This window comes from Tyto alba, unplaced genomic scaffold (assembly GCF_018691265.1).
Source record: "Tyto alba isolate M040663 unplaced genomic scaffold, T.alba_DEE_v4.0 Super-Scaffold_6, whole genome shotgun sequence".
NCBI classification, from domain to species: domain Eukaryota; kingdom Metazoa; phylum Chordata; class Aves; order Strigiformes; family Tytonidae; genus Tyto; species Tyto alba.
Window position 1 is genome coordinate 5,334,230 of NW_024881327.1, and position 24,507 is coordinate 5,358,736.

The 24,507-nt window shown below is 33.6% G+C and overlaps 1 protein-coding gene across 2 annotated transcripts in view; it reads left to right on the plus strand.

The window, feature by feature from the left end:
- Window positions 1-24,507, plus strand: part of FSTL5 (follistatin like 5) — a 330,515-nt gene that overhangs the window by 230,096 nt on the left and 75,912 nt on the right. For both annotated transcript variants that reach the window (XM_042808092.1, XM_042808093.1), the window contains exon 8: window positions 20,452-20,572. In XM_042808092.1, coding sequence (XP_042664026.1) covers window positions 20,452-20,572 — 121 coding nt within the window. The remainder of the gene's footprint in view (window positions 1-20,451; window positions 20,573-24,507) is intronic.

The following is a 24,507-nucleotide window of genomic DNA, read 5'->3' on the forward strand; positions in this document are numbered from 1 at the left end:
CAGGAACATGCATCTGGACATGGAGAAATAAAAGGAAAATGATGAAAGGAAATAATGAAGCTAACAGCTCAGTTTCAAACTGAAAGGTTCAGTTGACTGTATTTGCAGATGTGAAAAGAGCAAGTGATTTTAAAGACTGATACATACATTTTGAGTATGAATATGAAAAAAAAAAAAAAGCAAAAACAAAAACAAAAAAACCCCAAACACCAACAGAGAAACTTCTTGTACTGAGTGCGGGTACCCCAGTGTTGGTAGCGGGGGCTGCAGAGCAGCGTCTGAGGGAAAAGGCCAGGGCTGCCCTGGGCCAGACACAGCCCATTCCAGCCAGTTCCAGCAGACCCACTGCAGGTCACAGGCTGAGCCTTTCAGCCATGCTTGTGACACCTCTGGGAAAACATTCAAAAAGGTCATAAAACACCAGATAGAGAGCAGTAGAGACCAAAAGGAGCGAGAAACAGCAGAGAGAAGTCCAAGGCTGGAGGAGCAGAAGGTGCTCCATGATGGAGCAGATATCCACAGCAACCACACTGGAGCAGGTTTATCTTGAAGGACTTCAGCTCCATGAAGAGTCCTGGCTAGAGCAGACAAAATGGGTGAGAAGAGATGCAAAGAGATAGTGCTCTGTATTGACTGTACCGTTCCAACTTTCTGCACCATTCAGGAGTGAAGGAGTAAAGTTGAGCCTGGAGAAGGTGGGGAGGAAAGCTGTTGTTTTAATAATGTATCTTTTTGTTTCCCACCACCCAAATCAGTAATTACTTGTTTATTTTTCTAGGTGATAAGTTAAGCCAATTTTCCCAAGGTTGAGTCTGGTTTGCCCACCATAGCCATTAATAAGCAATCTCCCTGTATTTATCTCAACCCATGAGCTTTCTCATTCATGTTCCTCTTATTTTCCCCCCCTGTCTTGCTGTGGAGGGTGAATGAGTAAGCGAGCAGCTGAGTGGGTGTTTGGCTATTATCCGGGGACAACCTGGCACGCGTCTGAAGACTTATCACAGCTGGAAGAGGGTCGAGTATGGAATTTTTGAAGACTCATGGCATGCCAAATTTGAAGTCAGGTTGCAGTGGTGATCAGACATTCAAAACAAAGTTGAAATTGCTAGAATTGGCTGATCTTGTTTACATTCAATAGAAGAGGAGGAATGTGTGACGGTGTACTGTATTGAACAACCCACAACATAAAAAGAAAGGTCTACAAAGTGTTACCCAAGTGCTGAGATGCATTTTATGTACAGGTACAGTAAGAACTCTAAAGGGAGTAAAAAATTCCAGCGACAGAAGCACATAATTCTCAAGATGAATATATTCATTGCTGTTTGTTAGCTTAAGAAAAACATAACCTGGAATGCTTGGAATTCTTTTTAAGCAAAAATTATGTCATAGCTTGGTCCTTTAATATTAACAGTTTAGTTATGATTCAAATATAGAAAGAGAATGACAGATCAAATATCTAAGCTGTGAGGCACTGAAATTAATAGCACTCAGATATATATATAGGTGATATTCGTCTAATATGTCTATGTAGATAAACTAACAAAGGGTGAAGGAAAGAGTCAATCGAGTATGGATGTAAAAAACGCAGAATGGGCATAAAGACACTGAGTTAAATAGGTTCCCAGAGTCTCTTTTCTTCAGAATTTATTGTATATGTTTCACTCTTTGCACTGATTTGATCCCCCTATATTTATCTCTAGCTCTTCCTTTATTTATTTATTTTTTTCTTCTATATTTCTTTGGTCATTCCATACTTTTCTCTACATTGTTCATCATATATTCCCTGTTTGGTTCTTACAGTTTCACATTTGCTTAAGGGTTGTTATGTAGCCATAATTTAGTATCCATTCAGGCAATGTAATAAAAATAAAGCCTTGGGGAAAAGAAAAATAATTGGGAAAAAAAATGGGTGTTTTATATTTCACTATGGAAAATGAATTTAGTACTTAAATAAATATTAACTTCAAAGTAACAAATGCAGAGGGAAACATAGTGTGCTCCAGCTTATGTTGCTGTTTAACCACCAAAGAATATGTTGTACTTATTCAGGCATTTTTAAACATTCAAAACCCCTAAGTCCTTGTATAGTATAAGATGTCCCCAGAGGCAATGTATTCTAGGCTTTACTATGACAATATTATAAACTACAATCATGTTTGCCTGACTCCAGAAATTATTAATTTACTCAGTTATACAAGAACCACATCTGTGCATTTCAAGACCAATAATGTGTAAATAGTAGTACACTTTCTGAAAAAACATGGCAAGCACTGACCTGGGAAGATAGATAAGTATTCATTTTCAGCAAAATGCATCAATGATCATCATAACTGGAAAACAGCACGTACATAGGAAACCAATTAGACTAAGCAGTAGTGACAATGTGATTTTGTAAATCATTTCAAATGCTTATACTTAGAAATTAAGTTTTTGCATTATGCAGTTCTTAATATCAGTTAAGCTCTTCACTTCAGGGAGGGACAAACTCAAAACAATATAATGTCCTGGTGTTTTGTCAAATGGAAAAATGCAACAACAAGCAGCAAAAGAGTCCAAATCTAAGCACAGGTTGTGACTGTTGAATTTCTATTTTGTTGAAAAATACTCCTCTACTGAAAGGATACAGGACATATGTCTAAGGCTGTCAACTATGGAGTGGCTAAGAGCCAGTCTTAAATAATGAATAGTGTTATATTCTCTAAGACATTTTAAAGAAATATTAAGAAATACTGTTTGACTTTCTAAGGAAGATAATGAAAATTGTATTAAGTAGTGCATTTGAAAAATGATAAAATAACTTAGTGAATGCGATCAAGTGCATGGTCAGATATTAATAATGTTACTGATAATATCCAGTTGGTAATTTTAGAAGTCCTTAGTACTCCTCAACTCCTCATATGGTACTTAGGATGACTATTTCTGGAAGTAATGCATCTTGCTACCGATCTTTCTCTTATTGAAACTGTTGGGAGTCAGGGATAATCAGCATCCATCTGAATGAAACCATGAAAAATTGTATGCCTCTGCAAATTTTGCTTAAATTGTAATATAATTTTGCTGTGACTCACTGCAGAATTGATATCACAGGACATTTTGCTGATGTTTTAGTACACATCTAGAAAGACTTCTTTTTCCTGCTGTTATTCTGCATCTTAAATTTCTTATCTGTCTTTCCATTTGTATCTTTGAATACGTTTTACTGAACCTACTGTTCCTTATATAAAATAATTGTTATGGAAAATTTTAAAATAGCAGGGTTTTTTTTCCCAAATGCAATACATATTACTTCTTTTTAAAATGTTAGTTCATTCACTTTTTTAACATTTATATCTCATTTTACTTTATTCTTTTTCTGACCTTTTCCTTCAGTTTTGCTTTCAGCTTCTTCCCTATTCCTGTCAGCAATCACACTTTTCTTACAGAATGTCTGCTATTTGTTCTTTCATTTATACAAGATCTACTTCAATGACTTGTCCACATGTAAAGTTTAACATCTGCTAACATGCTTAAATTTGTAACTTTAAAAGACTGTAGTTCAACTTTTACTTTTTGATAAAAGCTTATGATATCTTTCTTTAGGCTACCTTTATGGGAAGCATGTAATATTTCCATTTTGCATTTTTTTGAAGTTACGTATAGATTATCTTTCTCTCAAAACTTCTAACTTTTTCATCTTCTTAAAATTAATTTACAGATTACAACTTTCACTTTTTTGGTATCATTCAACAGTCTGCATTCTCTTATTGATATATTCCTCCACACCTGCTCCCCCCCAACAAAACCCACAACCCCAAAACACCATAATGGAGATGCCATTAAAAGCTAATATCCTGTGAGAGAACATGTTCCCTTCTATCTGGAGAGCGTTCAGCTCAGCCATTGACGACAAAAATGTTTTCAGATTGTCCAACATGCTAAGCATATTTCCTAGAAAGGACTCCTGGCAGCTCCCCTCTTCTTTTCCTTCCAACATCTTACTTTTTTCCCCCCCTTTTTTTATTCTTAGGAAAATTCTAAGGAGAACCTCATTAATTATTCCCTTTCACATTGTCTTCTCCCATGGGAGATAGTATGGACCTACATGCAAACTTCTCTTTATGCATTATTAAATTGTTCTTAGTACAGCACAGTTACGACTTTAAGGCAATGGTCAAAAATATAAATACCCTGTCTGTTAAAATTTTTTTTTTGTGTTTGTATTTATGAGAGAATCACAGATGAGCCAGAAATGTCAGGGAAATATACCTCAATTTTTTTTATGCTCCCCAAAGACAATTACTTTTAAAAGTAAAAAATCTCAAAAAAAAAAAAAAATATTAGGACATAAACTAGAGGACTTAAACTTAAAGAAAGTGAGGATTGATAGACAAAAGAGAATAGAAAATCATAATTCATATAGACAGATTTCTTCTTTCTTCAGTGTCCTAAAAGAGGGGATGCCTGCTTCCAGTGTTTGCTTTAGTCAACTCAGTGACTTTCTGAACTGTTGCAGCAAGCTCTGCATGGTCTTGCTTCATTGCTCAGGAGGGTTTCATCCTTGAAGCTTTGCCATTGCCCCTCTGCTCTTGCAGAGTCTTTGCTATGACTCACTCCTGTGTGAGGGAATGTGTAGGGGTCCTATGATGTGAAAGGAACACAAGAACCTCCTTCCCTTTGGCCTTCCTTTCAGAGATGATGCTCTCCACCTCTTCGTTTATGGAAGACAGAAACTCATAGTCTAACAATGAACAAATAAAACTGGTCAGTCATAATCAAAAAGCTACTAGTCTTGTTCAATACAAAAAACTGGTTCCTGCCCAGCTTATTTTGAACTTTCCTTATTAAACAATAGTTAAATTGCAATGCAGCAATTGCAGTGTCATATCTTCTATGTGGTCCAACAATATTCTGTTTGTAGTACAACCAGGATACATAAAGTTCATCTTAACAGCATAGTTGCAGGTTTTCCTCATACATTATGATTATGACATCTCTTAGACCCATTTGTTACATCTCATACCTCTTCTAGTGAATTTTTTAATGAAGTGGTTGGATTTGATTAACAGCGACTCATCAAAGTCAGCACATTTCTATTTTTATCTGTACTGAATTGCCCTTTATCTGTTACACAGTCTTTCTCTTAAGTAGGATGTATTATTGCCTTTTCTCTTCTATTTAATGCATCAAATACCATTTTTTTTTCTCTATTACATCTTAAAAGTAAAGAGAAAATAGTTGTTGTCAAAGATACCAATCAGCTTTATCAAAATTACAAGGCTTTTTATTTACTTATAGATATGCCAAAAGTCTTGACCACCAGTGCAATTATCTCGTTCAGTTCTCTTCCATCCTTTAGTTTTCTCTTCCCTTTTTTGAAATCTGATTTTGAGTCCTAATTAATTTCTTAGCAGTGGGATAAATCACACAAAAGGGAAACTTTGGATACATGTAAGACTTGCAAGGTTTAGCATGTTTTATTTATTTTTAATATTGAAGCTATTTTAAAATTTATGTTAGTGATGGCATGATGAATGCTACTTTAGACTATATGTCATGTTTTCATGACACTGAAGCCACACTTAAACCAGGTACCAGTATTGATCTGTAATCTCCTGGGTTAATGAAATACAGTGAAAAAGATTGTGGTGAGGTTTCATTCACAAGTACTTATTCCCATTAAAATAATTTGGACATGCAAATTATGTAACTCTATCTTAATCAAAGTTATAATACTGCAGATCTTTGATACAGTTTATTATGCATATCTTTTTATGGTGGGGACAATTTTAACTTTGAGCCAGCTAATGATCCTCTCTATGAAGAAGCATTAAGATACTCATGGGCTTTCTCTTCTCCTGTGCTAGATCTGTCAGCTTCATTTTATCTTCATTAGAAATTAATGTGTTGATTTCAGAGGTGAACAGAATCATGTTCTATGGACCATAATCTACTCTCACACTTTCAGCAGTGTAACTAGATGATGGTCTGGTCCCTTTCCTATCAGAGAGTGGGGTAAAATGATTGCTTCTTTCAGAGCTGAGTTCCTTGTCTCGCACTACTCACAATTCCACGTTGTAGAGCTGTTTCTGCTAATCATATCCAAAATAGCTGAGTCTGTTAGTATTTTCCTACTTGTTTTTCAGAAGTTAAAAGTTAAAGGCTTTGTGACAGTGCAAGGTGGTAATAGAACATGTACATCCATTTCCCCTTGCCACGAAGGAATCCTGGAAAATAACCCCAGGCAAGCCTTGTTAAACTACCTATATGTTTTTGACATCTACAGACAGAAACTACTAATGAAATAAAAGGGACGTTGTGGATTTCTGAACTGATTGGTTCTTCCAAACCAATTTCTTAACACAGCACATTGAACACATCTTTAGTAGAGTAGCTGAAATGATAGTTCTGTATTCCTAGCTGTTTAAGAGTCTTCTGTGTGAGCTGATACGAATACCAGTTGTCCAAAACATTATTATCCTTGCTTTCCATAGACATAACTTCCTGTATATTGCAGCTGATTCTGTCTAGTTCTGTTGGAGATTCCAGAATACATCATTGACACTTTTTTTTTAGAAATTTATAAATTTCTAGAAGTAAATTTAGCATGTTTAAAAGACAGCAAGTAACAACTTATTTGGTTATTGTTGATATTTTACAATATAGTTATATCCACCCCTGCCTGTTCTATTTTTATGTTTTCTACAGTAAATACTAATTAGCAGATTCGGTAGAAACATGGAATATTTTAAGGAAGATACAGAGCTAGCAATTTCATTTATATTAATGTTTTCCTTTCAGCAATATGTCTTTTAGATACATATTGATTTTTCTACTGTATTATTAATTTAAACATTGTTTATTATTGTCCTATTGCTATAGTAACCTGTACTCCTTTTTTCAGAGACACCAGAAGTTTTATCATAACCTTTATTTTGACTCTTGCCCATCTTCCCTGTATTTTAAAATTAGCGGAAAGCTATTTGATCTATTGTGTTATAAGCTGACTTCAGAATTTTTGTAAGCATCTTTTTTCACTACAATAGCATCTTTCTTCCTCAACCCTTTGGTTTCATTTCGAATTCACTGTTTTCTCTATTCTTTTCTATATATGTATATATAGAGATGAAGTTTATATCTGCACTCTGTATTGCTGATACTAGTGAATTCAGCTTGTGCTATTAATTTCTGATTAGTGCATTAAAAAATTACAGTTTGATTTTTATGTACAGTTATAGATTTACTCTTCTGATTTTTTTTGTGCAGTATACATTCCTTCAACTGGGTGAAAACTAGCATAGTTACATATTCATATTTCCAACTCATCTAGGTCAAATTGCAGTACTTTTCCTATCCTACTAGACTTAATACTTTCTACAACTTTGATAAGAATTATGTGAAAGAGTTTTATAGGATGCAAAAAGAATACTAACCTTTTCAGGTTATTATTTTAGAAAAGAAGTCTCAAAGGAGCAACATGGACTAAGCTACAGCTATCAGGAATGGTTAGCTCTTAAAAGCATGAGAAAAAGGCTTTGTTAATAATGGCCTGCTGTGGCTCACAGCCCTAACTTTCAAATTATTGCCATAGTCCATTAAATAGGAGGGCCACATCACCAGTAACAAAAGTGCTTTGATAATATCCAAGAGTGTGTTTCACTGAACAGAAAGGCACAATTGCTTAAACACCAGAAAAAGAAACCCTTTCTACCTCTCCCTCCCAAGCATACAAGGGGGAAGAATTAAGATAGGTAGGACATAATTACCTATTGGGAATTTGGCTCAACTGGCATTTATAATATTCTAAGAAATAATAATAATTTTTAAAAATCCTCCAGAATTGTACCAAGGTATTGATTCAGTAATGACTCAAAAAGAAAATTGACACCCACCTGTAAAATCACCAGTGCTGCTACTTGCAAAAGTGATATGAGGCAAATCAGTTATCCAGATCAAGCCTGCGCAATTTGTGAGCTCTGAGGGGATTACAACAGAAGATGGTATGTCTGCCATGATTTTCAAATTATGACATTTAAGATTTCTCTGAATTAAACTGCTCAGTTATCTGTCTACCCATATTCCCAGTACCATGTATCTATTCATATCTAAATTTTATTGATGATCTACTTCAGTACAGACCGTTTTATCTTTCTTCACCCAAAGTTCTGTGTTATATGTAAGTGTTACCACCTTCCTCTGTATTCTTCCTTTCTTTGTTATTTTTATACCATTTTTATATAGCTGTCTTGATAATCTAAAGCTCCATTTTGAAAAGCTTGCATTCAGAACTTTTTCTGTTTGGATACAGGTAGCCTTTGTATCCATGGCCAAAGTGTTTTCATTATTCTGTTAAAGAGGGAAGGTACAATAAACTAAAAGATTTTCTAAATGTAGTATGAATTATGGCAATGCCCTTATCGTCAGTACTTTTAATGGCTGCTGTAATATTGCTTGATTTTCAGGTAGGTTTCTATTGCTAGTTCACATCTATATAGCTAAAGTGCTGAATTTTAACTGTGGTATATTTTACAGGGTTTTAATTAATTTTATTTGTTTACATTTGCCATGGCTAATACTGTGACAAATTTACATGTCATGATCATGAAAATCTCAGAACATTGGAAACATTGGGAACAATTGCTTGATAAAGATATAGTGATCTTTGTCCATCATGCTTTAACACTGAGCTGAAGAAAAAGTCTTGAGGATGGTCATCTCTACAGTCTCCTTCTGGCTATTCTCAGCTGGGCTCCTTTTGCCTTATGTCATATTTGCAGCTCTGTCTTCTTGCTCTCATTTTGACAGTGCTTTACAGGTAATAACATTGACACAACCATATGTTTTTACACAGTCTTTGGAATATCTGTAGAGTAATGACCTATTCTGATGGTTACTTGCCTGAGTTGGCCTTGTATCTGGAGGTGAAAGCATCCGTCTTCTGTCTTCTACATTCCAATGTATTCTGACAAGCCCTGATGGAGTATCAGATTCAGATTTTCAGTCTTACTTGTTCTTCAGAGGATTACTTTTTTCTTTGAAGCACACTCAGGGCTCCATCTGGTCCAATAAAGAATATAGGACATGTATTCTTCAAAATAGGTGGGAATTACAAAAGAAGGATGAATTTTTGCATTGGGGAACAAGTACATTAATGATCTCCATTTAATTCTCCTTTCATGTATGCCTGGCTATTGTAGCACTTAAAACTCTGACCAGTAGGGAAGTTGAAACAGTGTTCCTAAACAATACCTAGTTTGGTTTGCTGTAAGAATTCATTCTACCCCAGAGTAAGGAAGATTCAGGTAAATTTACAGACAATCACTGAATTTTCATTCTTTGGTATACATTTTTGGGAATAAATAGAAGTTACTGGATATTTGTCAGTTACCCAAAAATACTTACCAAATATGTTTTTGCTTTGCTGATGATTAACATTTTTCTTCTTGAACTTTCTAAGGAAAACATCTTAACTTTTTCCAATGTTCAGTCTTTTCATATAGATATTTAATTTGAACACTTGAAGAGGGGGGAAAAAAAAAAGAAAAAAAAAATTGATCTAAAATAAAGTTCAGAGTGTCTCAATAAAAGAAAATATTCTTGCCCAATCTCATCTGAAACAGGTTATCTTGTCTGGTTTAAAATCAGATTTTGGTGTCCATTTATTCTTAAGAATGTTGATGACAGCAATATTTATGCATTTCATTTCAAATAGTCCTGTTACTTAATTGGGATGATACTATATCTTCCTGTGTAGAATATGTGCTTCTTCCAGGCAAAAGTCTGTTTTGCAGACCTGTTTGCGTTAATGAGAAATAAAATAGAATTGCCATACTCTGACACAGTAAAATATCAATGCCATACCATTTTGTGTATGAGATGTTTTAGATTTTGTGCAGAAATTTGGAAAATGTTAGGAATTCTGTGAAGTTCCTGCTATTGTCACTTACAGTTAATGGAAGATGACTGAAATTCTGTTTTGCCTTCATGTGTTTGACATGATATACATTAGTTTCAACATCAGTCAAAAACTTCATTCATGAAAAACGCTTTGAAATTTAAGCTGTGAATGTTAAAAAAAATATCATTTTAAATGGTAGTAAAAGGTAAACTTTCTAACAATTGTAAATTACCTTATAACAAATTATATAAGTGTTTATTAGGAATGAAGTTGCTAAATATCAACAAGATCTCTTTACTTTGTTAATAACAGCCCAAAAATATTAATAAACACTATTCATAATCCCTTTAGGAAATGGGGAATTTCCATGCTCATTTCTGTGACTTGAAGACAAACTAGATCTAAAAGAAAGATATGTACCAGAAAGAAGAAACACAAATATCTTACTGATCATAATGTCTAGAAAAGATGAGATTTTATTAGTTCAACATTATGCTGCTGTATTTGTGTATGAACAACCATCAAAATATATCATACATGTAAGCTTATTAACTTTCTTTATAACATCTTGGCTTCATATTAGTAAAAGAACAGAAGTCATACTTGATACACCTCTAGAAAATGTTTGTCAGTGCCACCGCATGCTGAAACTTTTTTCTTTTTAAAAAACAACTTTCTGAGCACTGTCATTTGTCTTGTTTTGTATCAGGATCTTCTTTCAATAGCTTACAGTTTACCTGATGAGAAACAATGACCAGAGGATGCAAAGGCTATCACTAAAAAGTATCATCACAATTCATTTATGTAGAGAGGAGAAGAAAAAAAAAAAAAAAAAAGTTCCTGCATAAATAGTTTCAGTGGTTACAGTGAAAATCTTGAGGTAGCTGCCAATGACACTGAAGTGTCTTTTCTTTCATTGACATCAAGGAATTGATCTTGCCTAGTAAAGCTTTCTTGTAGTAAAAGATTAGACTGATGAACATGTAATGTTGTATTAGTGGTTTGGGCAAAGTCAGTGTGTGTGTGATGCTTGCAGATAACTAAGATTGGTAATAAATGTAAATTGTGTCAGCTTTCAATTGTTTATTAGTGCAATTCAGCCTTTGCTTGTACTTCAGTTCATACTAAGTGCTTAGTTCAGATTGACTGGGATTTGCTGTTTCCTTAAAAGGCTCTAAGAAAAATATTTTTATGAGTATTGAATGTGTCAATCTGGGCTAGACCTTTGTTAAGTGAAGCTGCTGTGCTAACATTGAAGCTGTCAATATTTTGATTTTATAATCTAAGAGCAAAAGATGGCAGTGAGCAGATGTCACTCACTTTGTTATACGTATTCAGGTGTATAATTTAAAAAAAGAATTTATAGAGGAATTTCATTCAAAATCTTTCTTAGCATGTATGTGCTCATTTCTTGATAACAAGATAACAAATTGACACAAATGGCACTGTATTAATAATCCAAATAATGTGTATGACTGGTTCTCTTTTCTCTCTACTTTTGTCTAGAGGTCATACATTAATGCTGCTTATAAAATGAGAGATCATCTTAAAGAAACCTATTACAATTACAGCTTGTTGTTTTTTCCCTTGTATCGTAGGAATAACCTACAGTGAATCATTCTGATTTTCAAAATCAGGTTTGAAGGTACTAGGTTTACTGTTTTTTGTTTTTTTTGTTTTTTTTTTTTTTCCTGTATCTCCTCTTCAGCTATCGCATGGTAGGAAATTCCCTACAAATATCTAATTTGTTTTGTTTAGGTAGTTTTGTCTGCAAGATATTTGAAAGCTGTATGTGTTTGACAAGGTATTTTATTACCTGTTGGTTTATCACATGTACACAGGGTAGTTTGTAATAAAACAAAATTTGTCCCATAGAGCTTTTTCAGACTGCATAAAGCTCTTAGGCACTCTACCTGCCTGTCTGTCTCACTGGTGGATAGTTCAGAAATACATGGGATGGACTGGATAAAAATTGGAGGAAGATTTTAGTAATATGAAAGTTTAAAGAGTTATATTCTACTGTTTGTAGATTCTCTTGAGTTTGTCAAGAAATATCCTGAGAAATCTGCTTCTGTGAAATAAAATAAGTGAGCTCTATTACTTTAAGATGAATGCAGTTCAGGAACCAAAGGTATGAATTGTTGTCAACATAAGAAAAGGGGTTTGCACTCATGAAACTAAAACTGAAACCCAGTAATCCATGTGATAGGAAGAACAAAAACTCTAATAAACTTTATAAATTAAGAACAGAAGTGCTTATAAGCTAAGTGATTCAAAATAAATTCAATCTTATCCCAGTGTAATTATGAAAAGTTGATGGTTTTAGAATAAGGAAAATATAGTAAGTATTCAGTGATTTCTTTCCACTCTTCCTACAAATAAAAAGTGTTTAAAGAAAGAAAGTAGAAATGGCGATTCTCTTGCTAAGCTCATTCCACAAATCTGACTCTAAATTGAGTCACCTTAAAGTGTAAATTATGTAAGTACTTCTTTGTGGCCTCCTAGCACTTATATATCACTTTGGAATGTGATCTGATACAAGTAAACTGCAGTACATAGCTACTTTCTTTTTGAAGATCTAGCTTCGAGTGTAATAATAAATACATCTACAATTAAAGCCAAATTAAAAAAAAAAATAAGGCCAGTTGGGGGAGATTGTAATAAAGTCTGGTAATTAGATAATTATTTTTAATTCATGTCACTGGCTATGTTGTTAAATTGAAAAATATATAAGAAATGAATGTCAAATAGCTTCATGTGATGAAATCTGATTATATAACAATTTGTTTTGTTCAAAAAGAGAAGTAGTTAAATGGTATATGAGTCATTCTGAAAATCTCTGTGTGTAACATGAACCAATAAAAAAAGGCAGCTGTGTCAGAGCATGCTGAAATTTCCATTTAAAATAAACTGTATCTACTCAGTTGGAGATTTTGAATATCTAAATAAATTAGCAGTCATTATTGCAGATTCATATCAAGATAGCATAAAGTTACAGAGGTTTTTTAGGGAATTAAAAGATTAGCGATGTTTTATTGCTGGCCTCAAGAGCTCTAGTACTTTGGCAAAGCTGTCACTTATGTCTAGTTCATGCCTCCCATATACAAGATCCAAATTCTTTTTATACAACTATGTATAAAATGAATTTGTTATTCTCACTGGTGATCTAGGAGCGAGGGGTCGTATGTCACTTTCCTGTGTGGTCCCTCTTCAGATTCTTAGGAAGCTTGTATTATTAGGTTTAAAAATAGCAAAGCCAATGTTTAATCAACTACATAGTTTGAAAAGCATGAAGCAAGCTGCTGCATGTTTTCCATAGAATAATGGATGATACCATTTATTAGTTGTTACTATTTTCTTATGAAGTGAAACTGCAGTCCTTTCTGTATCCAACAGACTAAAGGAAAGATCATGCATCTCTACTTATTTAAGTAGATACAGTGTTACTCTATTAATTTATGGTCAGAGAAATAATCTTTTTCTCAGATTTGCTGCATACAGACAAATTCTGTTCAAGTAATGGTCAGGGCTCATGCATTACAAAGTCATATTTTAGGAAGAGATAACAGAGGGTGATCTTTGTATTGACCTTTTGTAAGACAAGCTTAGGAAGATATGCATGGACTTCCTCAAAATCTGAGATTTTTTTAGGTGTTCTGAACTACATGACTAATGGATCACCTTCTTCCCCACTGGCAGTAGAGTGATGGTAGCAAAGCTATCTTGCTGTGCTGAAAAACAGTCTTTGTAACAATCACTCCTCTTTTTTCTGTTGTTGTTGTTTCCAGTCTCTCTAGTGCCAAGAAGCAGAGGCACAAATGAAATACTTAGAATGTCTAATTGTAGCTAGGGAGTTTGTTTCCATGGTCAGCAGAGAGAGGTGGGTGCTAACTCATAACTGTCCCATGAAAGAATTTTGCTACCTTTAACTTTCTCAACTGACTGTAAAAGAAGCTTAGGAAGATTAATTTCCCTTGACTAGAGTTCACCTGCATTAATAACCATGAACTGTTGTCTGGTGTTATGTTATTCAAAACAGAGTTTCTTTTAAGATCCTGATGATTTCTACAGCATATACTATATTACTACTTACTATTTTACACTACGTTCATTCTTTCTTTGAGATTTGACTTGATTTACAATTTTCTGTCAGGCTAGTTCTTTAACCAGAGGATTTACGCTAGATTTTTGATTTGCTCTTATTGCAGCTGTAAAATATGAGATTGAGGGGAGGTATGCAAAATTTGTGCTTAGGAAATATAGGTTTTGTTTTCGATCTTGAGATAGAAGGAAAACTTTAAAAATCCTGGAGTTGCTCCAGATGCAGTTATTCTCAGATTTCTTTCTGACATGCAATAGCAAAACACAGAGTTGCATTGCTCTGCCAACATGAACAGAGAAACTGATTACTTGGAAAGTAGGAGTTGTAACATTGACTTTAGCATGAAAAGGCTGAGCTGAATTTATCTGGCAAACCAAGCATACATCAATAAATATTTTAAAAATGTTTCCAGTTAACCCTCAAAAGGTTATACACTCTCTGTGTCCCTGTAATAAAGTAAGTTACAAATACTGAAAAATAAATATGTAAAATATGAACAAAAATGCAACATTAGTATTACTGGTACTTCCATGAGTCAACTGAAATCAAATGCCGAATGTGTGGAGGGATGCATAGGAAAAAGAAGGGGATTATGTATACTGGATCTGTTTTATAAGCAAACAACTGTTGTTTCAAAAATATCTCTATGGCTGCAATTACTGATGAAGCTTTCCCTTAGCAGACCAAGGCGAAATTTTAATTCGTAGGTGCAAATTATTTTCCTGACCAGTTCAGAGACAGGTGATTTATTTTTTTTTTTTTAATTTCACCATAAAAAAAACAAGATTCCCCTTTAAAAAGGAGGAGGGGAAAGTCTCCACCCAAATTGTGTTGTCATTATTACCGAGCTATTCTAAGAGTTTTACAGTGTTTACATTATTAACCATCAGTAAAAAAAATATTAATCAATATAATTTTCTTCTTTTTTGTAGTTTTGTCTAAGACTGCAAATAGAAATACAGGTTTCATATGTAATCAACAAGCTTTTAATTGAAAGTATTTGGTACTTGCTAATTCTATTTATTAAGGAACAAGTAAGCTCATTTATATTCTGTCTGGGGATAATGTAAATAAGAACTCACATCTCCACTTCTCATGTCCTCATTCCTATATTCTTTTCTTTATTGTCCTTGTTGTCTTTTCTTTTTTCTTTTTCTTCATTTCTTTCCTTCCCCAAAGTGTGGAGTTTTGGAGTTCAAAATATTAATCTTAAGTTCTTTAGAAGATGAAAATTTTAAAGCCATAAAAAGATTGTATCAATTGTTTCTTCTGACCTGCATGAAACAGGCCTTATAAAGTCAGGGCTGTGAAAGTGTGTAAGTGTAAACTTTGGTGCATAAAAATCACCTTTTTACAGTGTTGAGGTACCGATGTTTGCTGATGTTCCAGGAAACACAAGTAGAATTCATCTGCTGCCATAAACTGAGTTTACAGAAGGGAAATTTCAAAACAAGATTCTTAACCTGTTCATAGATCTCTTAAATACGGTATGTTCAGTTTTATAAAAAGTTTGGAGCTCTGTATAAAAATCTGAGGCTGAAATGCCGGTCAAAAAGTTATCATCTAGGCCTGAAAAATTACAAGAGTAAAAAAAATGAAGTAGTAGAAACCCCCCAAACAAAAAAACCCACATAAAAACCAGAAAAACCTGTTTTTTGAGTTCAAGCTGTGTCCTTTGGATCACTCAGTATGTGTAAAACCCAGGTACCAAGCCCTAGTTTGTATTATGTACATTAATGATTTAACTATGATATACCTGTATGTTATTTGGGACTCTGAGCACTGGATCAAAAGCTATTTTGTGAAGGAGTTAGACCTTCTTTCCTGAAACAGTCATGTCTTCTGATTTATTTAAAAAAAAAAAAAAAAAAATCATCTGTCAACTTTGGATATAATGGCTTCAGACCACCTAGATCTAGACTTCATTCCCAATTCAATTTTCTGAACTTCTTAAATTCTCTGAACAAAATTTTCAGTTTCATGTTACAAATGAGATTTGGGCAGGGAGCGGTGTGGATGCACTGAGTGAAAAGGAAAATAAAGACATGATACTTTTCATTTTGGGGGAGATGTTTTTTGGGGGGAAGGTTGGGATCTCTGGATGAGAGAATACTCAAGATATGGAGTACAGGTTTTTATACAAAAAGAAAAATTATCTAAGAGATCAGTATATTGACAATAAGTTAACTATGGTGTAAAAAAGCCCCACAAATCAAAACAAAAAAATCTTAGTCTCTGTGATGATGAACACATTCAAACATTTTGCTTCATTATACATTCTTCTGTGGGGAGAAATCTGGCAACAGTCTTTCTAGAGGTGTCAATGAAGTGCAGGCAAAAGATCATAGACTCTCTCATATGCAAAGCGTTAGCATATAAACGCAAGTGATAAAACCAAAGGAAATGAAGATTGATTTAAAAACAAAAATCACCTTTAGGTTTCTGTCGTATTAACACTAAGACAACCAAGCAAAGATTCACTGTCAAACAAGTGTTTTCTTTTCATATTCCTTTACTTGTTATTAGTGACATGTATCATGATTCTTAAATGTCAAGTCATTCAACAGAACAGAGTTGCAGTGGGATCATTGTTAAAATAATTGTTCAATTCTATCTTTTTTATGCATGACAAAAATAGTGTTTCTCAGTTTAATTATAGAAGTACCATGCCATTCTTTTTAAACATTAGGCTATTCAACAAAAATTGACCTTATAGCAGTGTTTTTCTGTTCATCAAATATTTTTTCAAAAGGTAAAAAACCCCGTTTTCTATATGTAATGCTGTTGATGTTGGGAGGCTCTTGTTCAATGATGCTTGTGTGTGTCTGTATAGATGCAGGTTTTTTCAGTGACCTAGCTTGTGAGTTAGTGTATAAAAAACTAAGTATGTGTAAACATTCAGTGTCAAAGAACTCTGCTTATATTTCACCATCCCTTTCCAAATGCTGCTTACAACATTAAGTTCTCTTAGTATTGAATTGTTTGCTTTAATTAACAAAACAAACATTGAACTCAGTATAACAGTAAGCTGGGGACATTTGTTTTGTAGTTGTAAAAAACCCAAACCTGACAACAAAACTAAAACCACCACCACCAACAACAAAAGCCACTCATAAAATCCAAACTCTGTGAGTGATGATATCATGTGGGAATCCTACTGAAATACTGATGTCTCAGTTAAATAACCACAGAGATGTTTTATCTATGGTTTCTATGAAAAAGAAGAAGCCATAACACAGACATATGTTTACTTAGAAAATAGCTATGGTACCTAAAGATTTTATCACACTACAGTCAATCAGTCAAAGATCTTGAACTGGTAAGTGTGCTTCAAAGCAACATCTAATAACATAGCATAAGGAATGTTAAATTAAACTAGTCTCCAGACTGCCTCGTAGCCACTAAATGTTAATATGCCTCATCCTATGTCTTGTTTTGTTCACAAATACCTTTCGTAGAGAATAAGCAAAAAATTTTAGACAGCAATAATATCAGCCATTTGCTAGACAAAATGTAAGTACCTCTAGTGTGGCTCTTTTGAACACCTGTTCTTCATTCTTCCACTAATAACTTGAAGAGGAACACTTTGAAAAGACTAGTGAGGGGAAAAAAGTTAATTGAACTTGCTGCTTCATACACTTTAGAAAGAGATTAAGAAAAATATGCATCTAGGAAGATAATTGGAGTTATTCAGGTGGGGTTTTTTTGAAGGGAAATCCAATTGTATTGGATCACGTAATCAGAGTTAAAAAGTAAGCATAAAAGGGAGGATTTTTTTATTTTTGTAGTGGTAACATAATGGCATATTGAAGACTTGGTAGAAATATTGTCTCTGTAACTGAAGTGCTAATACAGAAAGCTTTCTTTATCTTAGAAAAGGCAAGTTATTGACAGTCTTACCAGGTGGGTTATTTTCTTCTCTTAATGAGCAACTAGCATAATCAACTCAAACACAGAGTTGTGCAATGTGAAATTTAGTTGGGCAAAGAAATACAGTGTGATCTATGTTTTCTGAATAATATTTTAAGTATATTTAAGGAAGGAAAACTGAACAGTTAAAGGGAAGTTCATCTGGATTTCAATTTTTACATTTAAATTTCAATCTACAAGAAGACTGAAGAAGTTGCAGTGAAAGGCAGCTTGAGTGAAATATAAGCATAAAAATCACTGAGAATATGTTCTCTGGTAAAGAAGAAAAACTGGAAGGTGGGAACTGAAAAAAATAAATCCCAATGAATTAGGAAAGTGGTAGATGAGATCATGGAATAATTTAAGAAGAGTCATAATGGAGGAGAGGTTAATCTAGTCCAGTATTTTGTCATTGAAACATTAAAAGGGTAGAATGTAAGAATAATACAGCACATAGTAATATTTTTTTATGAGAGTTCTTTTACTGTGCAGCTTACAGACTCCCGGAGTGAGGTAGTATAGTGAATTTGAGGAATTTACAGAGAAAGTTACAAACTTTGTGGAGAAAGAAATAAGGAAGACCTGGTTGTGGATACGAAGGTCAAGGCAACCTTGGCTGCAGTGACCATGAGATGGTAGAGTTGAGGAGCCTAAAAGGAGGCAGCAAGGCAAAAACCAGGAGCACGACCCTGGCCTTCAGGAGAGCAGACTTCAGCTTGTTCAAGGACGTGCTTGGAAGAATCCCATCGGAGATCATGCTGGGAAAAAGAGAGCTAAGAGAGCTGGTTGATTTTCAGGGATCACCTGCTCTATGCTCAGGAATGGTCCATCACAATAAATAGGAAATCAAAGGCAGCCAGAGGCCTGTATTACTGAACAAGCAGCTCCTGACAGAGCTCAACTAAAAAGGAAGAAAGGTGGAAACCAAGGACAGGTGACTCAGGAAGAACATAGAGACACTATGTGAATGTGCAGAATTAGGAAATACAAAGCCCCCCTGGAATTTAATCTGGTGAGGGACATGAAGAGCTTCTACAGGGCTTCAGGGCTATATCAGCAGCAAAAGGAAGACTGTGGAAAATACGGGCCCACTGGTGAGTGGGGTGCAGGGCCTGATAACAAAACAAGTAGAAGAGGCTGAGGTACTGAAGGCCTCCTTTGCCATGGCCTTTCCCAGTAGCACTTGCTTTCAGGAATCCCAGGTCCCTGAAATCAGAGTAGTGCTTCTGTAATGAATCACTGAATCTAATGAGACACATAGGTATTGTAGCTTGGTGATTATCCCTATGCTAATGAATCAGACACCTGTTGGATACTTTGGGCTCTATGTGTGAGCCTCTGTGTGTGTGAATACTTGTGTTGCACATAATTACAATGCATATAGATATATTATAGTACTGTATCCTGCGGTTAATCGCACGGAGATGATATTTTAAGTTATTTAAAGATTTTAAAGGCTACTTTAGAGGCTATTTATGTTAAGGAGTATAAAATGGTTATAAGCTGGTGATGAGTAAGTTTAGGGTAAAAATAAAACTGTATTGTATACATAAGAATATTAAGAAGCTCTGAAACAGCTTTTTATTACACAAGAAGGGTAGCTGAGTTTATGATGGACTATATTTACATTAGGCATACAATTATAGAGCATAAGTTCCCTTCAGGGACAGGGGCTGACCTACATACCGTAGAAGATCTGGCATACTTTTTCCTGATATGAAACTGACTGTATTTTGTGTGGGTTTCATCATAGTTTATTCTCTAATTTTTTAATTAAATATTTTACAGCAGAAACGATCTACTGGGCTGAAAGACATTTTTCATAGTATTTAATTTCTGTTTTATGTTTGCATTTTTATGTAAATACACTACATATATAACAATAAAAGATTGCTAGGTAAGAATGAAAAGAAACTAAATGTCAAGCAGTGTCCTAGCAAGATTTATACAAGCACTTTAGAATCTATGAGACATGACACTATTCAATGTTCCATATAATAATTGGCATAGTTAAAATTGAACTGGGGATCAAAATGAGGGTCAAATTTTGCACTCTAATCCAGTGGAACCTATATGCCAATTAAAGATATATAAAATGGTGAAGTTAAAATTTGTGACTTGATTTGAAGAAAAATGAGAATTTTTTTGTGTGTGCATGTGTCTGCTCATTTCAAAGGATGACCACACTTCCACAGGATGTCATTTACCTTGTTAAATTGTGCAGAGATTTAGTTTTTCTATCTGATCAGATCCAATGCTAAATAGCTTTTCTTCTGCAAATAACTATTATGGCTAAATAAACAAACATATTGTGCCTGCAGAGTTTAACTAGTTGTTATAGTAACAATCATATTTTGTTTTACAGACACAATATATATGGCAAGATCAAACAACTCCACCATTCACAAATATAATATTTGGGTTTCTGATTACTGTCAGCTATTCTTGTTTAATATTTGTGATGTTTAATATTTGCACCACAGCTTTGTTGCCAAGATGATGAGCATAATTACTGTAGAGATGCAGGCATAATTATGATAATCTTGTTTTTAATCTTTCCTGGTAGGATTTTGGAGATGATGGGTCCTTGTACATTACTAAGGTTACCACAACTCATATGGGAAATTACACCTGCTATGCTGATGGCTATGACAAGCTCTATCAAACTCATATTCTTCAAGTGAACGGTAAGGAAAAATGTTCTAATTACCAAATCATAAGAAACTTGCATTTGGATTTTGTTAAGCATATCTGTTGTTGCTGTTTTATTTTTTTATATTACGATCTTAACAGAAAAAGAGATACAATTTTTTTCCTCATTGTTATCCTATAACTAACCTTACAAAACAAGAAAATAAAATAATTTTAATTTATTACTTCCATATGAATAATACAGAAGTTTTGTAATTGATTTAGTCTTCTAAATTCATATTTAGTTTTTTAAATCTAACTGTGATTTTAGTAGATTAACTCATAGCATCTGGATTTGAAATCTTGATTTTTGCATTTTCCTACATCTGTTCAAGTTCTAAGGACCACTTTCCTGAACTTTGCACTTGTACAAACTGCAGTTAAGTTTTGTCCTGGTGCCCTAAAAATGGTGCCTTCCCATTCTCTTCAGCAGTATTACTCCTAGCTCTTTTTCCTATATGTTTTTTTTTTTTTTTCTAAATTATTTTAAGTAGTTGTTCTCCACTGATAAACAGTCTAAGGGTCCCACTGTACTTTATCCCCACATAGGTTTAATGTCTTTTATTTTTTTTGTGAATGGCCTTGTGCTTTCCTGTTATTTCAGTGTTCATATTTATCTTTGACTCTCTTAAGTCTACCTTTCTGCAGTAAACTACCAGTATTTGTCATTCCATGTTGATACATAATCCTATTTAGAATCATGTTTGAACTCAATCTTATGCAAATTTATTTTGCATTTACAGGTTCTTTCTCCAGAAGCATACTCTAGAACTAGTTTCTTGGGCACTGCTGTTGCCATGATTTTCTGTTTTGTTAATTGTTATTCAGTTGCTCAAACCCTTATTATAATTTACTTTTCTTGACATCTCTTATCCAAAAATGCTGAAATATGTTCATAAATTTCAATGATATTCACAGCAAATGCAGCTTCCAATATTATTTTGTATTTTAATATAATTCATTCTTCTTTTAGTAGCCTTTGTTTTTTCACTTTCTGTTGTTAATATCCTTCACATTTTAAATTACTTTGACGTTTAGTGCTGCTTGTAATTCTCTTAACAGGTTGTCTGCCATTGTGTTTTTCCAGGAAACGGGCTTAGAATATCTATCTATCCATCTCTTAATATTTTTTTTTTCCAATTTCTTCCCTTTCCAACCCCCAACATTTTGTAAATGGAGTGTCCTCTCTGAGAAAATGCATGGCAACAACATCTTTTCTTTCTTCAAATTTTTCTTCAGGGATTGTTTTCTGTTATTTAAGAAGTCAGGTAGCAAATACTGTCTAAACTAGTGAGAAAACTGAAGTGCAGTTAACTCATAATTTAATTCCTGCAGACATAGCAGAATTATTGTTGAGTTGAACACATTAGAAGGTCCTTGACTGACTTTCTCCTATTCTGTTTTATGTGTTCTAGTTTACCCTAATTTATTAACAAAATTATATTCTTGTCAACGTGTTCCCTACCCAATGTGTTAATAGTTCTGAACAGGTGCAACAGTTAAAATACTACGATTCTTCATATTTGGCTCAGTTCAGCACACAGTGAGGCAAAATGTTTTCTGCAAGACTAGAAAATCAAGAAATCTAATTTGGGAGAGGTGAAGGAGGGCAACTGTAGATTTTTGTGGTGACGAAGCATCTGTCAGGAAATTGTATTTTTCATCTAGAAACCACTGTAAACCTTTATGGTGCCAAAGGCAATCACTACTGTTGCTCTTCTGTATCATTCATATAAATTTAAAGTCATCCAAACAAATTGACTAGTCTATGTTTGCTCTGCTCAGATAGCTGCTGTTCCTCAAGTCAGCACTGGAGTGGCACCTTCCAACATGATTTGGATGTTCATTTTTGGGGGAGCAAGGAAATGGAGAAATGAGTCCCTTTGAGCAACAGCATCATTTGCTGTGCATATTTTGGATAAATGGAGTTAAAACCGTTGAAATTAAAGGTCTAATGAACAGCTCTTCCACCGTTTAGATCTGTACATCTAAGCGGTAAGATCTGTACTTCTAAGCTTCCAAACCACAGGCATGATGGTCCGTACTTGTAGCTGTGATAATGACTAATTAATATAATGATACTTGTATTAACAGGAGAGTCAGACAAAAGGTTAATGAGATAATGAGGCTTCGTTGATCACAAAGATCTAATGTGAAGATTCAGTGAAAACAGTGTAATTAGATTTTAAGTTCCTTCTTGATTTCCATTTGTGTAAAACTGTATATTTTTAGAAAAAAATGTTTATATCTCATCTATTCTGCAAATATTACATATATAATTTTGATTTATTTTTCTTTTAATATTAAAATCTTTAGGAATTTTTTTTTTTAGTTTGGAATTGGCTGGTACAGTTGTAAAGAATAATGGGCTTCCTTTGAAATCTTAACAATACAGATAATGAGCACTGTAAACGACATGTTTTATGGTGAGAAAGCTCAGTCTACTCTTATACAAATAATATGGTAAATATTTTAAGCAATATTATAATAAGTTGGTATTTAACTCTTTTTCATATAAACCATAAAAAAAAAAAAAAAACAAAAAAACAAAAACAAACAACAACAAAGTACAAAGTTGTAATGTGACAGGACTAAATATTTCATTAAATAATGCTAATTATTTGCATTTATATAATACTTAAAACTTTCAAAATTTTTAATTTGTGACCAGATGATTCTAAGACTATATGAATCTGAGCCTGTCAGTTTGATTTTTTAAATTTTTTTTTTTTCTCCATATATCTGTAGAATTAAAACTCATTCCATCAGGTATTTTTCCTTCACTGTTGACATCACAAATTATAAACCCTATGAATTAGAAAATATTTTCTAAGATAATGATGGGTGTATTTGTTGGTCTTAGCATCACTGAAGACAGAGGACCTATGTAATTCAGTCTATCACAAAATATTTATAATATCATCTCCATAAATAGTTAATTAAAATCTATCTTTACTCATTTGTATTTCAGAAGGATTTGTATAATTTCCATTATACTTGTTTTTTAGTCTCTATTTTTTTCCACAGCAGCCATTCAAAAGTTTATAAAGGGATGCTGATAGAGTTCTTCTAAACTAAGTAGTAAACAGTGGTTAGAGCAGAAAAATCTGTAACAAACTCAGGTATTCCTGTAATGTGTTGTATTTGGTAGGGGGCTGTCTCTAAAATGCCCTTTGATGGTATTATATTCAGTTAACCCATTTATATGCTAATATTCAGCTCTGTAAGACAACAAAAGTGCATATATCAGTTAAGTGAAAAAAACAGAATTTGAATAATAAACCAAGATTTTTTTTCCTTATTCTTATGTTATTGCTTATGTTAACTGAAATATTAAAGGAGCAGTACTAAAAATGATTACTCTTTTTTATTATTACTATTCTTATAATAACAGGAATATGATATCTACATCTGACACAAAACATGCCTTGAAAATTGCTATTGAAAAAGCTGAAATATCTAGAAATTTTGCATTTTCTCATTAACTCAATGTTTATCAAGTTACAGATCTATGTTTTCCATAACCAGAGATATTAATATTATTGATTACATTGGCAGTCATAGGCATGATACTTAGATGAGTTCAAATATTATTTTTTTTATAACTGAGTTTGTCTATTTTACAAGCATATACATATCATAGCCTAGATTTTTCAAAGTATAAACTTGAGGAATTTCACTTTTGGAAAGATGTTTCTAGATGAAAAAACAAAATGTCATTAGCCATATTATAAACAAAAAGGAAACCTTCCTTCAAATTTAAACCTGCTCTAAAAATGTTTTGAGTTTATGCGGTATGTTTCAAATCATCTTAAAATATATGTAGCATGAGTGTGACATTTTCCTTTCTGCTTCTATGTTAATGATGGTATCCTACTCCCTGAGCTTTCACATTGGTTTACAAGGCAAGTTCTTTGCAGAGAGGTGACAA